Source organism: Ictalurus furcatus, chromosome 20 (assembly GCF_023375685.1).
Source record: "Ictalurus furcatus strain D&B chromosome 20, Billie_1.0, whole genome shotgun sequence".
NCBI classification, from domain to species: domain Eukaryota; kingdom Metazoa; phylum Chordata; class Actinopteri; order Siluriformes; family Ictaluridae; genus Ictalurus; species Ictalurus furcatus.
This window is the reverse complement of record NC_071274.1, coordinates 12,854,369-12,867,239: the sequence shown is the minus strand read 5'-3', so window position 1 is coordinate 12,867,239 and position 12,871 is coordinate 12,854,369. Positions and strand designations below refer to the sequence as shown.

The following is a 12,871-nucleotide window of genomic DNA, read 5'->3' as shown; positions in this document are numbered from 1 at the left end:
ACACGCACAACAAAATGTTACAGTGTGGCCGAGGTCAGACGCATGTGTGGGCTAACAAAGCCCCAAATTTTACCATGTACGACACTGAACAAATAATTTTACACATTAAACACAAACTTGTGTATTGCATTGCTTGTTTTCTAAGACTGTTGCAGCGGTATCACTATTTTCTTGGCCTCTTGCGTTTTTGCTATTTGGTTAGGTTTTAGACAGCACATAATTGTACAAACTAAATCTAAGTAAAACATGTGCATCTGAAAACGTATTCATAAAACTCAAATACTGCGAAAGAAATCACAAAAATCAGCACAGGGAACACTGATCTGGTGTTTAATATTAGTATCATAATTAATGATAATGAGTCTTTATTGGTCACATATACATTACAGCTAGGGATGCACCGAATGTTCGGCAACCGAAATTATTCGGCCGAAAATAGCCAAAAAAAAAAAAAAAAAAAAACAGCACTTTCGGTGTTCGGCCGAATAAATTTGACTGAACAATGACGTGTTTAACGACGCGACCAAATAGCCTAGCAACCAGAGTGAGACGCGCGAATGTCACGACCTCCACTTCCGGCAGCGCACTCGGCGAGATGAGGGGGCGCGTGCATGCACGAGCTATGTGCACGAGCGCATGCTCTTCGGATGTTGACAACCGTGATATTGTTTACTGTGGACACATGCGTTTGTTTTGTTTCTGTTCCGGAGTATTCGGTCACATCACGAGACAAACCGTAATCCAAAAAAAGTAGTCAAGACAGGCAAAGGGTCGGGCGATTGGCAAACAGGCATAAATGGGGCAAAGCAGCAATCAAAGTCACGGTCACAGAAAACAGGGTCAAAACACAAGAAACAAGAACTAGTACTATGGACTGGGAGCAGAAAAACCAGCAGGGACTAAATGAACTAATCTATCATTTAAACTAACTAAATCTATCAAGGAACATAACATTAACAACGTATCTAACTATATTATATCTACTATAATACTCCGCGAGGTGTACAGGGACGCGAGCGGTATATATCCCCAATATAATCAGCCGTGTAGAACTGAATAAAACCATTTTTTGCACTCGTCAATGTACTTTTTAAATGCACCTTTTTGTTGTAGGCTACAGTGTGTTACATTCTTTCAGCAGTCAGTTATAGGTCTAACATAGGCTATTCAGGGGGGGGCTCAAAGATGACCACATCAAAATATTTTTATTTTACTCATTTATTTATTTAGAGTTATATTGTGCCTTGTTGGTAGCCTATGCTTGCTGGAATGAAAAAAAATGTTCAGTGTTAAATAAATATTTTGAAATTGTAGTTTTTGTAATTTTTTTTTTTCTTTGAAAAGCAAGACAAAATAGTAAAAAGCACATTTTGACTATTTAATTTATGCAATGGTGAAAAAAATGGCAAAATAAATGGAAAAAACGCAAAAAAAACGTGTTCGGTATTCGGCCTTTGGCCAAGTTTTTCATTATATTCGGCTTCGGCCAAGATTTTGGTACATCCCTAATTACAGCACAGTGAAATTCTTTTTTTTCTTTGCATATCCAGCATGCTTGAAAGTTGGAGTCAGAGCACAGGGTCAGCCATGATATAGCGCCCCTGGAGCAGAGAGGGTTAAGGGTCTTGCTCAAGGGCCCAACAGTGGCAGCTCGGCAGTGCTGGGGCTTGCACCCCCGACCTTCCGATCAGTAACCCAGAGCTTTAACCATCAAGCCACCACTGCGTCATAATTAATAGATCATTATATAAATAACTAGTTTAAAACGTGTATTGCATCCAGTTTTAACTTTAATTTTTTTGTTTCTCAGTCCAGAACACAGTCTCATTTCAGGAGCACTACAGCACAGTATTTGCTTCACAGGTCGGTTAAGCGGCTCAAATTGACCAAAAAAAAAAGCTGCCTGTAACCCAAAAAAGAGAGACTATATCTGGCTCACTTCCTGCATGTGGGGAGATTATCGGTCAAATAGCTTTTTCTGTGACGAAACCTCACCCTGATTTTCTCAGACCAGTAGTTTTGGTGCATGCAGTTGTTTTAGTGGCCATGTTCTCATCTGCCTAAACTGAGAAAAATGAGAAAATGAACCAAAGTTCAATTCAAATAGACTTAACTCTATGTAAGTGATGGTACCCTTACTCTCTCGTGTCACACACCCTCTCTGAAGATGGACGGCTCAAAAATCCTTGTTTTTGCCCTTTCATCATAAAGTAAAAAATCTTAAGCAACAAATAGCAACAATTGGGACTCCGAGAGCACAACTGGTCTGGCTTGTTGGGTAGGAGGCTTTTTATTCTGTTGAAGATGGCGACTTGAGCCAATTACAGGCATTTGTTAACTGTATATAGAAAGGGCAATTAGTGCTCTCCTCCAAGCAAGTCAGCTGCCCCAGTCATTCAAAAAATGTAGTGGCTAGTTTCCCGTGTTATATTCTAGCTATCACCTTCCCATACTGATTTCTGCTGGGCAATAAAGAAGAACTGCTGACAGACCAACTTCCTGGTCTTGGGCTATAACATCTCGGCTATTAAATATAAAACATTACCCATCATGGTGTTTTGTTTTTTTTGTTTTCTTTTTAAAAAAAAACACACACAAGTCTTGATATTGGACAGTAGTCCGTTGGTGTTCCTCTCAGAACAATATACTGTATCTTGTGCTTATGCTACGCATGGATTATACTTCCTTTTAACTACACATACACATATACAAGATGGCTGCAGCACATGCGGTTCTTTTGGAGTGTCGAGTGTTGTTTTGAAACACCTGACCAACTTCACCTGTTCTTCCTCTGTAAATGAGACTAGGGCCAGTGGGGGTAGGGGCTCCTCTTGTAAAATAGGCAGAAATTCCTTGTCATGCAGATCTACAGGAATCTACAGCAACAAAGCATAAGCAAGGTTGAGCACAAAGATGTTACACTGATGTAGGACATTAGAAAAACAAAAAACAATATGACAATTCAAATATGAACCCTAGGGGGGGTGACATGACCAAAAGTATGTGGATGCTTGACCATGACCCCCTATATGTGGGCCTTCTCCAAAACTTTCACAAAGTTTGAGGCAGACGAATGTCTAGAATGTCTCTGTATGCCATAACATTACGATTTCCCTTGGAAATCCCTGGAACTAAGGGGCTCAAACCTGTTTATCATGACAATGCCCCTGCGCAGAAAGCAAAGTCAGTGAAACCAAGATATGGTTTGCCAAGGTTGGTTTGGAAAAGAACTCAAGTGGCATGGCACAGAGCCCTGACCTTAACACCACTGAACACCTTTGGGATGAACTGGTATGCCAACTGCACACCAGGCCTTCTCACATGACAGCAGTGCCTGACTTCACGAAGGCACTTGGGGTTCAATGGGCCCAAATAACCACAGCAATGCTCCAAAATCTAGTGGAAAGCCTTGCCAGAATAGTGGAAGCTTTATAGCAGCAAAGATGGAACAACTCAATATTAATGGCATGACTTTGGAATACGATGTTCAACAAGCATATACAGGTGTTATGGACAGATGTCCACATACCTTTGGCCATTTAGCGCATGTCTGTGGTCTCATCATAGGGTATCCGCACTTCAAATGTAATACTTTTTAATACCATATTCAAGACATTTCCAAAAAATTTTAAAAAGACCTGCACGTCACTTCAATCATCCTACACGACACATCAACTATAATGGATTGTGTTCATGCATATACATACATTTCTGGAGTCAACAATAGCAGGGTAAACTTCTATAGAGAAGTATGTGAGACAGTAGCAAATATCCTTTTTGCATTACCATTTACTCCAACAGTGAAAGACAAAAAAAAATTACAGTATTTCTTTTCCATGACTTTCCAAGAGAGGAAAAAACATATAGAGCCATGGTTTATGGCAGTCAGACGAGAAAAAGATGTAAAATTTACCATCACTCCCTCAGCAGCTGTATTAGAAACCTCCTCACAGCAGTGTTTGAGTTTTTTTGTAATTTATTGCCAGGGTAATTAAACAAGTAGCATTACAAATATACATACATTTTTGTAAAAAATATATATATATATATTTAATAATAATATTTATATATACATATACATATACACACACACACACACACACACACACACACACATACATGTGTGTATATATATAGTAAAAAACCTTTGCTATTTTGTAATATTACTATTGCTCTGAATAACATTTAATATTTTTTTTGTTTGGGTACAAATAGTAATATAACAATAGCAATATATTTCTGAATTAATTCACTTTTATGCGTTAGACCTTGTGGCTTTTATTTTGGCAGAAAATCTCAGAAAGATCTCGGATTAGTTGGCAACAGTTTTTTAAAATTCACTTCTCATTACCAATCAGGTGAAATGCTGTAAACCTCTGCCCACAAAAATGTTTGAGATTACTCTAACATAAAACCAAAGTGAATCTGTCGCATGTTGTGTCTAAATGCACATTATAAGTGACTCAAACTCACAGCACAGACAGAGTTGAGCCGCAAACTCTGAGTGCAACACAGTGACACGGGTTTAGCATTTCAAACAGCAACGAGCTAAAATAAAATCTAAATCTGCTTTACAGTGTCGATTCGGTTGCATTTTTAAGACCTTTGAAATGTGAATTTAAGACATTTTAATGAGAGTTAGGGCCTTATTTTTACATTAAGGAATTTAAGACATTAAGACTTTAAGGACCTGTGGACACCCTGCATCAGGTACTAAGAGAAACACTGGACATTTGAGAATAGACTTGACAAGGTCATCGCTTGCTATTGGTCCATTCTCATTTAGGTAGCTTCCATAACAATTTTAGTTTCATTTTCTGTTTTAAACATGTTTATACTGTTTTTGCTAAAGCAGCACTTAAAGGTGCGATTGAAAATGCTATATTATGTTTGCCTATGACACATGTAAAGATAACAGACTGAATTAAGCAAAATGATATGCAACACAAACACCAAAGCTCTTTAAAGTGCCATCCATGGACTGGTGCATACCTTGTTATCCTTTACATAAAGTGCAAGCATCTCTTCTCTCCCATAGCGATAGTCTGCAAGTTTATACTTTGGCAATGCAGGCGAAAGTGGTGGAGAAGCCACAATGCTGCTCCCACCTCCTCCAGACAAAGCACGGAGCCTGTGTGTGTGAGAGAAGTGCATTAGCTGAAAAGATGAGCTCATTTGTTCATTACCAATATTGTTGTCTATAACATCAAAAAGTTGATTTCAACAATAACACTTACCATTCTGGTCCGAAGTTAAGTGTCTGGGTTTCTGCCATTTTTCCTAGAAAGTCTAAAAGACAGAAAGATACAAATTCAAAACATACAAAAAAACATTTAACAGGTGACTTCTCTGTATTTGACTGGTTATGGTATATGTAACAGTAAAAGGATTTACAATATTTACAGAGCAATACCGCTCTGACTTTGGTATTTACAATTATATAATGGCAAAAGAATAAAAAAAGGAGAGAACAAATACTATTATGCCTATGTGGCTATTGTGATATTTAAAATAACATTAAAGGACAGTTACAGTTAAGATCCATATAAGAACATATGTTTCTAGACAGTAGGCTTGTGCCATGCTGATTTTCCATTTTTAAAATATCATGATAAATTATTTAATCATCCAGAACAGGTTGTCTAAAAAGGACATTTAGGGTTTAAGGTGAGTACAGGAAGGAATAATATTACAAGCTATGCAGTTGAAAACTGCAACAATCCTGAAAACTTGTGTATTTTTAGGATATTCTGCAGGTATGTGCAGTAAATTGTTAACATCATTTTTGTTATAATTCTTTTACAAATCAGTTGTCTAATGTCTATATTGCTGGGACTTTCACTTTTCATACTGCTCACAGGAGAGCATAAGTCCAAATAAAAGTGTGTTTAATCTCTTCCTGATTAATGTCAACATTAAAATCATTTGCAACATGTTCGATCGGACACTTCGCTTTAGGTCTGTTCAATCTTTTGTGTCAACTCACTGTCCTTTTCTCATCCCTAACAAACACAATAAACTGATGCGAAATATATACATGTACAATGTTAGATAAGCTATCAATCAGAGTCTGTTCTTTATTTCATATTATTGAACTCAAAATATTCTCCAGCAGCCTTGACAGAAAGCAGGTGCACAGCAGGAGTCAAGAACATGGGGGAAGGGTACTGTGGCTTCCAGGAAGTGTCTGTTAATATCAGAGAATTCAAAACACCTGCACAAATCATTACACGTTTACACGTTGACTGGCTCACCTACCGTTTTATTAATGAGAAAAGTACTGCTCTTTTGGCATTTTTTTTAGCGTTAACTCGTGCAAGCATATGTACTAGCATGACTTGCGTAAGTCATGGCTTACGCAAAATTCATAATGGTTGGCAGGTCTGGTTATATAATATAATCAGCATAATCTGGCTGTTATTTGCACAGTATTACTATTTGCACATCTACACTTACAGTAATCCAGTGTATGTGTCTACTGTAGCATATTGCATTGAATCTATCTGTATACTAGCTCTCTCAATTGACCACATCATAACTCCTGTTTATTTCAATTAACCCAATTGCCATTTGCATTACTGGTATGATTCATTACCTGTACACTGTTATCACAACTTATTGCACTATAACCTTATTCCTTTCATTTTACTTATTTGCTATTTGCACTACTGGTTGGATGCGAACTGCCTTTCACTGCCTCTGTACTTGTATTCTGACAATGGCAATAAAGCTGAACCTTTTCAGTGTTATCTTGTAGGCTAGCTAACAATAAAACTCTCCAGACTTCCAGGCTTAAGGTTACACAAAGATAGTAATAAGCAATTACTGTGCTATTCATTTCGCTCAAAAGCATTGACAGAGTTCATTTCCTAAAGACTGACCTCAATGCCTAGACTGCTGCTGCTGTAGCCAAAGCTATTTTAAGGACTCACCCAATTAGGATAGGGTGTGCTCGTTGAAACCATGTGCACCATTTAGCCAGTGTTTTAGTAGGACTTCACAAATCATTTTTATCACAGTTTTTTTTTATCAGAATGTGATCTTACAAGTTGTAAATAATAGCACCGCACAATCTCTATTACATGAAAATGGCAGAGTGTTGGTGTCGCACAACCGTGAAGCGGATTACGTTTATCAAATCAAAACTTTGGCAAACGTCAGCAGACAGCAAGCTGTTTTCTTTCTTTGGTTTTTGTGGGAAGCAAACCAAAGTTCCTGTTGTGTCAGGAACCAGTTAAAAGTATGTCTGCCAGACAACTATTTATAAAGAACTAACAGGCAATACACACAATTTATCTGCATTTGTAAAGCCAGACATAGAGGTGGTCATAGCTGAGAAGGTGCTGTGCTGGCCCACTTTTCTGTCCCAGTAAAACAAAAAGAACGGAACAGAAGCTTGTGTGTTGCCTACACAACAGATCTACTTAAAGGAGAAAACTGACAGCAGCACAATAACGGCAAAAAATAAACTACAGGTGCATCTCAAAAAATTTGAATATCGTGGAAAAGTTCGTTTTTTCACGTAAGTTAATTCAAAAAGTAGAACTTTCATATATTCTAGATTCATTACACAAAATGAAATATTTCAAGCTTTTTTCCATCTTGATTACGGCTACAGCTCATGGAAACGAGAAACTGGAAAAATCCGGTATCTCAAAAATATTACAACAAAGAATTTATAATACAGCAATATTGACCTGAGAAGAGCTCTAATCAGCTAATTAACTCAAAACACCTTTTTGCTAAAAACAGTGTTGCTCAGTGGTGCAAAGTCCTAGTTTTCAGATTGAAGTAAATTTTGCATTTCATTTGGAAATCAAGGTCCCAGAGTCTGGAGGAAGAGTTCAGAGGCACAGAATCCAAGCTGCTTGAAGTCCAGTGTGAAATTTCCACAGTCAGTGATGATTTGGGGTGCCATGTCATCTGCTGGTGTTGGTCCACTGTGTTTTCTCAAGTCGAAAGTCTACCAGGAGATTTTACAGCACTTCATGCTTCCATCTGCTGACAAGCTTTCTGGAGATGCTGATTTCCTTTTCCAGCAGGACTTGGCACCTGCCCATAGTGCCAAAACTATTAGTAACTGGTTTGCTGACCATGGTATTACTGTGCTTGATTGGCCAGCCAACTCGCCTGACCTGAACCCCATAGAGAATCTATGAGAGACCAGACCCAATAAGACAGACAAGTTGAAGGCTGCTATCAAAGCAACCTGGGTTTCCCAAACACCTCAGCAGTGCCACAGGCTGATTGCCTCCATGACTCACTGCACTGATGCAGTAATTTGTGCAAAAGGAGCCCTGACCAAATACTGGGTCCATAAATTAACATACTTTTCAGAAGATCAACATTTCTGTATTATAAATTCTTTATTCTAATATTTTGAGATACCGGATTTTTTTTTTTCTTTCCATGAGCTGTAAACCGTAAACGTCCAGATTAAAACAAAAGAAGCTTGAAATATTTCACTTTGTGTGTAATTAATCTAGAATATATGATAGAACCACTTTTTGAATTAAATTATGGAAAAGAAATAAACTTTTCCACGATATTAACATTTTTTGAGATGCACCTGTTTAACAAGCAACATTAGGTCTACTTTCCTGACATGACTTCAACACCTTATAGTTGAACACGTTCATATTATTTTCTACATTTGTGTATACTATATAAATAAACTGTGTTATAAAGCCATCATTCACATAAGGATACAAGTATTTTCTGTCTATACGTACAACGATTAGTCAAAGTATTATGACCAGCCACCTAATATGTTGTTTCCCACCAAAAACGCTCCGACCTGCTGAGACACGGACTGTACAAGCCGTGCCCCCATGGTATCTGGCACCAGGACATTAGCAGAAGATCCTCCAAGTCCTGTAAGTTGTGAGGTGGGCCACTGCAGCTTGGACTTATTGTTGTAGCACATCCCACAGATGATCGAATGGATCGAGAACTGGCAAATTTTGAGGCCAGGGCAACACCTTAAACTCTTCGTAATGTTCCTCAAACCGCTCCCGAGCAATGTGTGCAGTGTGGCAAGGCACATTATCCTGCTGAAAGAAGCCACTGCCATCAGGAATACATCTGTCATGAAGGGGTGTACCTGGTCTGCAGCACATTTAGGTAGGCGGCACGTGTCAAACTGACTTCCACGTGAATGGGCAAACCCAGGGTTTCCCAGCAAAACATTGCACATAGCATCACACTGCTTTTAGTGGCTTGTCTCCTTCCCACAGTGCATGCCGGTGCACTCAATTCCCCAGGTAAATGGCGCACAACACCCTGTCACTGGTTTGTGGAGGAGGTTTTCCAAGGAGGGTGAAACCACTGTCAGTAGGTGACCACCACTGCTAACCAGGAACCCCAGAAGCTTTTTTGTGGATGCACCGACCCAGTCATCTGACCATAACGATTTGTGAAAGTCACTCAGGTCCTCACGGCTGCCGGTTTCTCCTGCACTCAACACGTCAACTACAAGAACCGACTGTTTGCTTACCGTCCATTATATCCCAGACCTTAACATGCTGTTATGAGATAATCAATAAATCAATATAATGGTGGGATGGCTTGTCATAAAAGGTACACATTAGCCTAGTTAGTCTATTGGGACATAAGCAGCTACTCTATAGCATGTAATGGGACACATGTGCTTTCTCAGCTGCTGGACAGGAAAATAATTTACGTTCTGCTCTTCCACAGAAGTCTTTTCTGTGGCTCTTATAGTATGTACTATGTAGTGCACTTCCTAGGATGTACAATGCCAGCATGTTATACCCTAGAGTGCCAAGATTAAGAAAAGGAAGTCATTTGCAATTTGGCATAACTATACTATGTATTTACTCAAGATTTCAGGTTCCTAATATTGCATGTACTCAAGAGAAACTAGAGTAAACATGCAGAATTAGTTATGCCTACTCTAACACACAGTGAGCCGGATTATGCTGGAGAGTCGAAACTGGGCACAACACAGGTAAGCAGTTCTCGACTGCACAGATGATAATATTCTTACACGCCCGGTACTCTCCTCAAACCAGAAATGGTGGAAATGTTTGTTTTCCTATTGACAAAAAATACATCATTTACCACAACTTCATAAAATGGTAAATTTCAAGCAGGGAAAAATCTATATCACACGAGTCTAGTACGGAACATTTGCAATTGCAAGAAACCTGACACTTACATGAAGTGATTCAACATAAATCTGCATCCAACACACACCGCAAATAAGCAACTCACTCACAATTACCAACAACTTGTTTCTTCGGATTGTAATTCTAACTTCTTCCAATATCATGGAGACAACAAATTGAATTAAATTGTTTGTTTTTTTAAAAAAACAAACAAAAAAAAAAAAAAAAAAAAAAAAACCTGCTAACCGCTCTTTACCAAACGTGTAATGGCTTTTGAGGACAAAAAACTTGGAAAGACTCAAAGATTTGAAATCACCTCAGACATGCCCTGTTGAGCACAAATGATGTTACTCTCCACATGAGTGAGCAGCCTGTTACATTTAAACATGAGTTTCATTTTTAATGTATTTTACATCTGGCTCTCAAATCAGAATAATAATTTTAAAAAACAACACGGACCAAAAGACATGAGATGGTGCTAATCATTTCACATGATTAATCAGAACGTTAACAGACCACATTGAAAAGAATGCAAACAATTTAACTTTTTTTTTTTTTACAACATTAAGATTTACACAGTATCCTGGAATCAAGCACTTATCGTTGCAGTATAGATGAAAATAAACTAATGAAAAAGCTGAAACTAACTTGATTTATGAGGCAAATGTCGATATCTTCTCTATATGCAGTGTGTGTTAGTGCGATCTACCTAAACAACTGCTGACAGCTGTAAAGCTGTCAACTTCAAGCTAACAGGTGTCTTCCTAAATAAATCAAACTTCTCAGCGCGGTTCAAATTGCTACCCGTGATGTTCCTTTACTCTCAGACACTCAGAGCCGCTAAAAGGCTAAATAAGCAGTATTTAGTTCACTGCCAAGGTATCCACTTGAAGGAAGAGAAGAAAAAAAACGAAAGCATGAGACTACTTTGACTAGGCAATCAGCCCAGGGAGGCAGACAAGTGTGTAGCTAAAGTAACTAAATACAGACAGGCCCTACTCCCTGTGTAAGTGCACTACACGGGATATGAAGGGATAGGTTGGCCGTTTAGGATTCCACCATCACCAACTGACCAAGTCAGCAAACTGAATGAAGTGACTTGACCGAGTTAAAACCCACATACTGACATGACGTGTACTTAGGCCATCATTTCCACTAGAACACCAGTATATAGTAACGAGCTCACCTACATATAGACGTGTAGAGCTGGCAGATGTCAGTCGTAATGCTAGCTACTTATCTGAAAGACTAATACGGCTAGCTAAGATAATCGACGCTTAAAAACCTTGATGACTGTCGATTTCTCAGTTGTTCTGGCTACCAGTAAAATCAGTCAACCATCACGCAAGATGTAACTAATAAATATATATAGCAAATTTTGTACAATGCTTACATCAGATAACTAGCTAGCATCCATGTGCTAGATAGCTAGCTAATCAACACTGCTAGTTCCAGTACAGCATTAATAAGTCAGTTTCTAATTCACCAGCGTTATTGTTTGAAAGGTCACCAAGACACAGAGATATAAATGCCTAACGCACGGTCTGAACACTTTATCTATAAACTATAAGTTATTAGAAGGCTGTGGTTACTTGCTGGTTTGCGCGTCATGCTATCGTACATTAGCTTCAAGTTAAATCAGTGCCGTGGTGACTTTTGTGCCAGCTGTACACTTCATTAGCTAACTACAACACGTCTGTCAGCATTAATCACTCTTAACGAAAGGCATAACATTTATTAAATAGCAGCGTTAAGTAAAACATAATCAAGATTTGATACGAGTTAAACCATACAATTCTCCGTGCGGCCTACCATGGGGTTTTATGGCTACACGGCTACGAACATTAGCTACAAGTTTCCTGACTACAGCTACACCAGCGTCACTCTACTCCTATGCGTTAGCCGAGCACAATTGAGCCCGAGGCTTCAGGGCCATGAAACAACCATGCGGGGTAACAACATCTCGGCTTAACGACTTCAGTCCCTGCATTTAGGGGGCCGTACACCACTGGAATCAACATAATACTCAGCTATGCTTTCTTTTACAGCAAACCTGTGTACACTAACCTCGCTGTCTTACCTCTGCTTTTAACTGACAGCGATGAGTTTGGGTACGAGTTGTCGCTCTTTGCGTATCCACAAGATGGCTGAGAAAGTGTCACATGACCACACGTTTCCTGAAAAATGCCCGGATGGGGAAAGCATTGACCATTGTATGTCATACCACCTGTCCGCCTCAGTAAGCAGGTTTAACATTAGGGATATTTAATTAGGGATTAGGGAGATTTAATATTAGGGATGGGTCACACCACTGATTTTCTTTTCAAGCCAGTATCAAGTAATATCAAGACTATTATCGAGATATTTGTCTCGGTACTGATACTTTGAAAAGTCTTCTTGTGTTTATATAAGGCCAACATGTGCGATTTCTGCAGTAAGAGTTTGTTATCAGGAACATCAAGAATTTGATGTGAATATATAACATTGTTTTTCAATTATTCACTCAAAAACGATAAATGTTCAAGTGAAAGACTACTGAAAATTTTCAGTCTGCTTCCATTCGTTCATTCGTTCATCTTCAGTAACCACTCCGGAGCCTATCCCAAGAACTCTGGACACAAGATCGGATGGAATGGGATGCCAGTCCATCTCAGTACACCATACATACACACACTTTTACACCTAGGCATAATCAATTCACCTACTGACATGTTTTTTTGGGGGGGGAAGTGGGAGAAACA

General features: G+C 38.8%; 1 protein-coding gene across 4 annotated transcripts in view; it reads right to left on the bottom strand.

Annotated features, from left to right (window-relative positions):
- Nucleotides 1–12,308, bottom strand: part of gigyf2 (GRB10 interacting GYF protein 2) — a 42,754-nt gene extending 30,446 nt beyond the window's left edge. For all 4 annotated transcript variants that reach the window (XM_053651203.1, XM_053651205.1, XM_053651204.1 and 1 more), the window contains exons 1-4: nt 12,211–12,308; nt 5,238–5,289; nt 4,993–5,131; nt 2,781–2,876 (exon numbers count right to left, since the gene is read on the bottom strand). In XM_053651203.1, the coding sequence (XP_053507178.1) occupies nt 2,781–2,876; nt 4,993–5,131; nt 5,238–5,275 (273 nt within the window). In that variant the 5' untranslated portion in view covers nt 5,276–5,289; nt 12,211–12,308. The remainder of the gene's footprint in view (nt 1–2,780; nt 2,877–4,992; nt 5,132–5,237; nt 5,290–12,210) is intronic.
- Between the last annotated feature and the right edge of the window lie 563 nt (nt 12,309–12,871).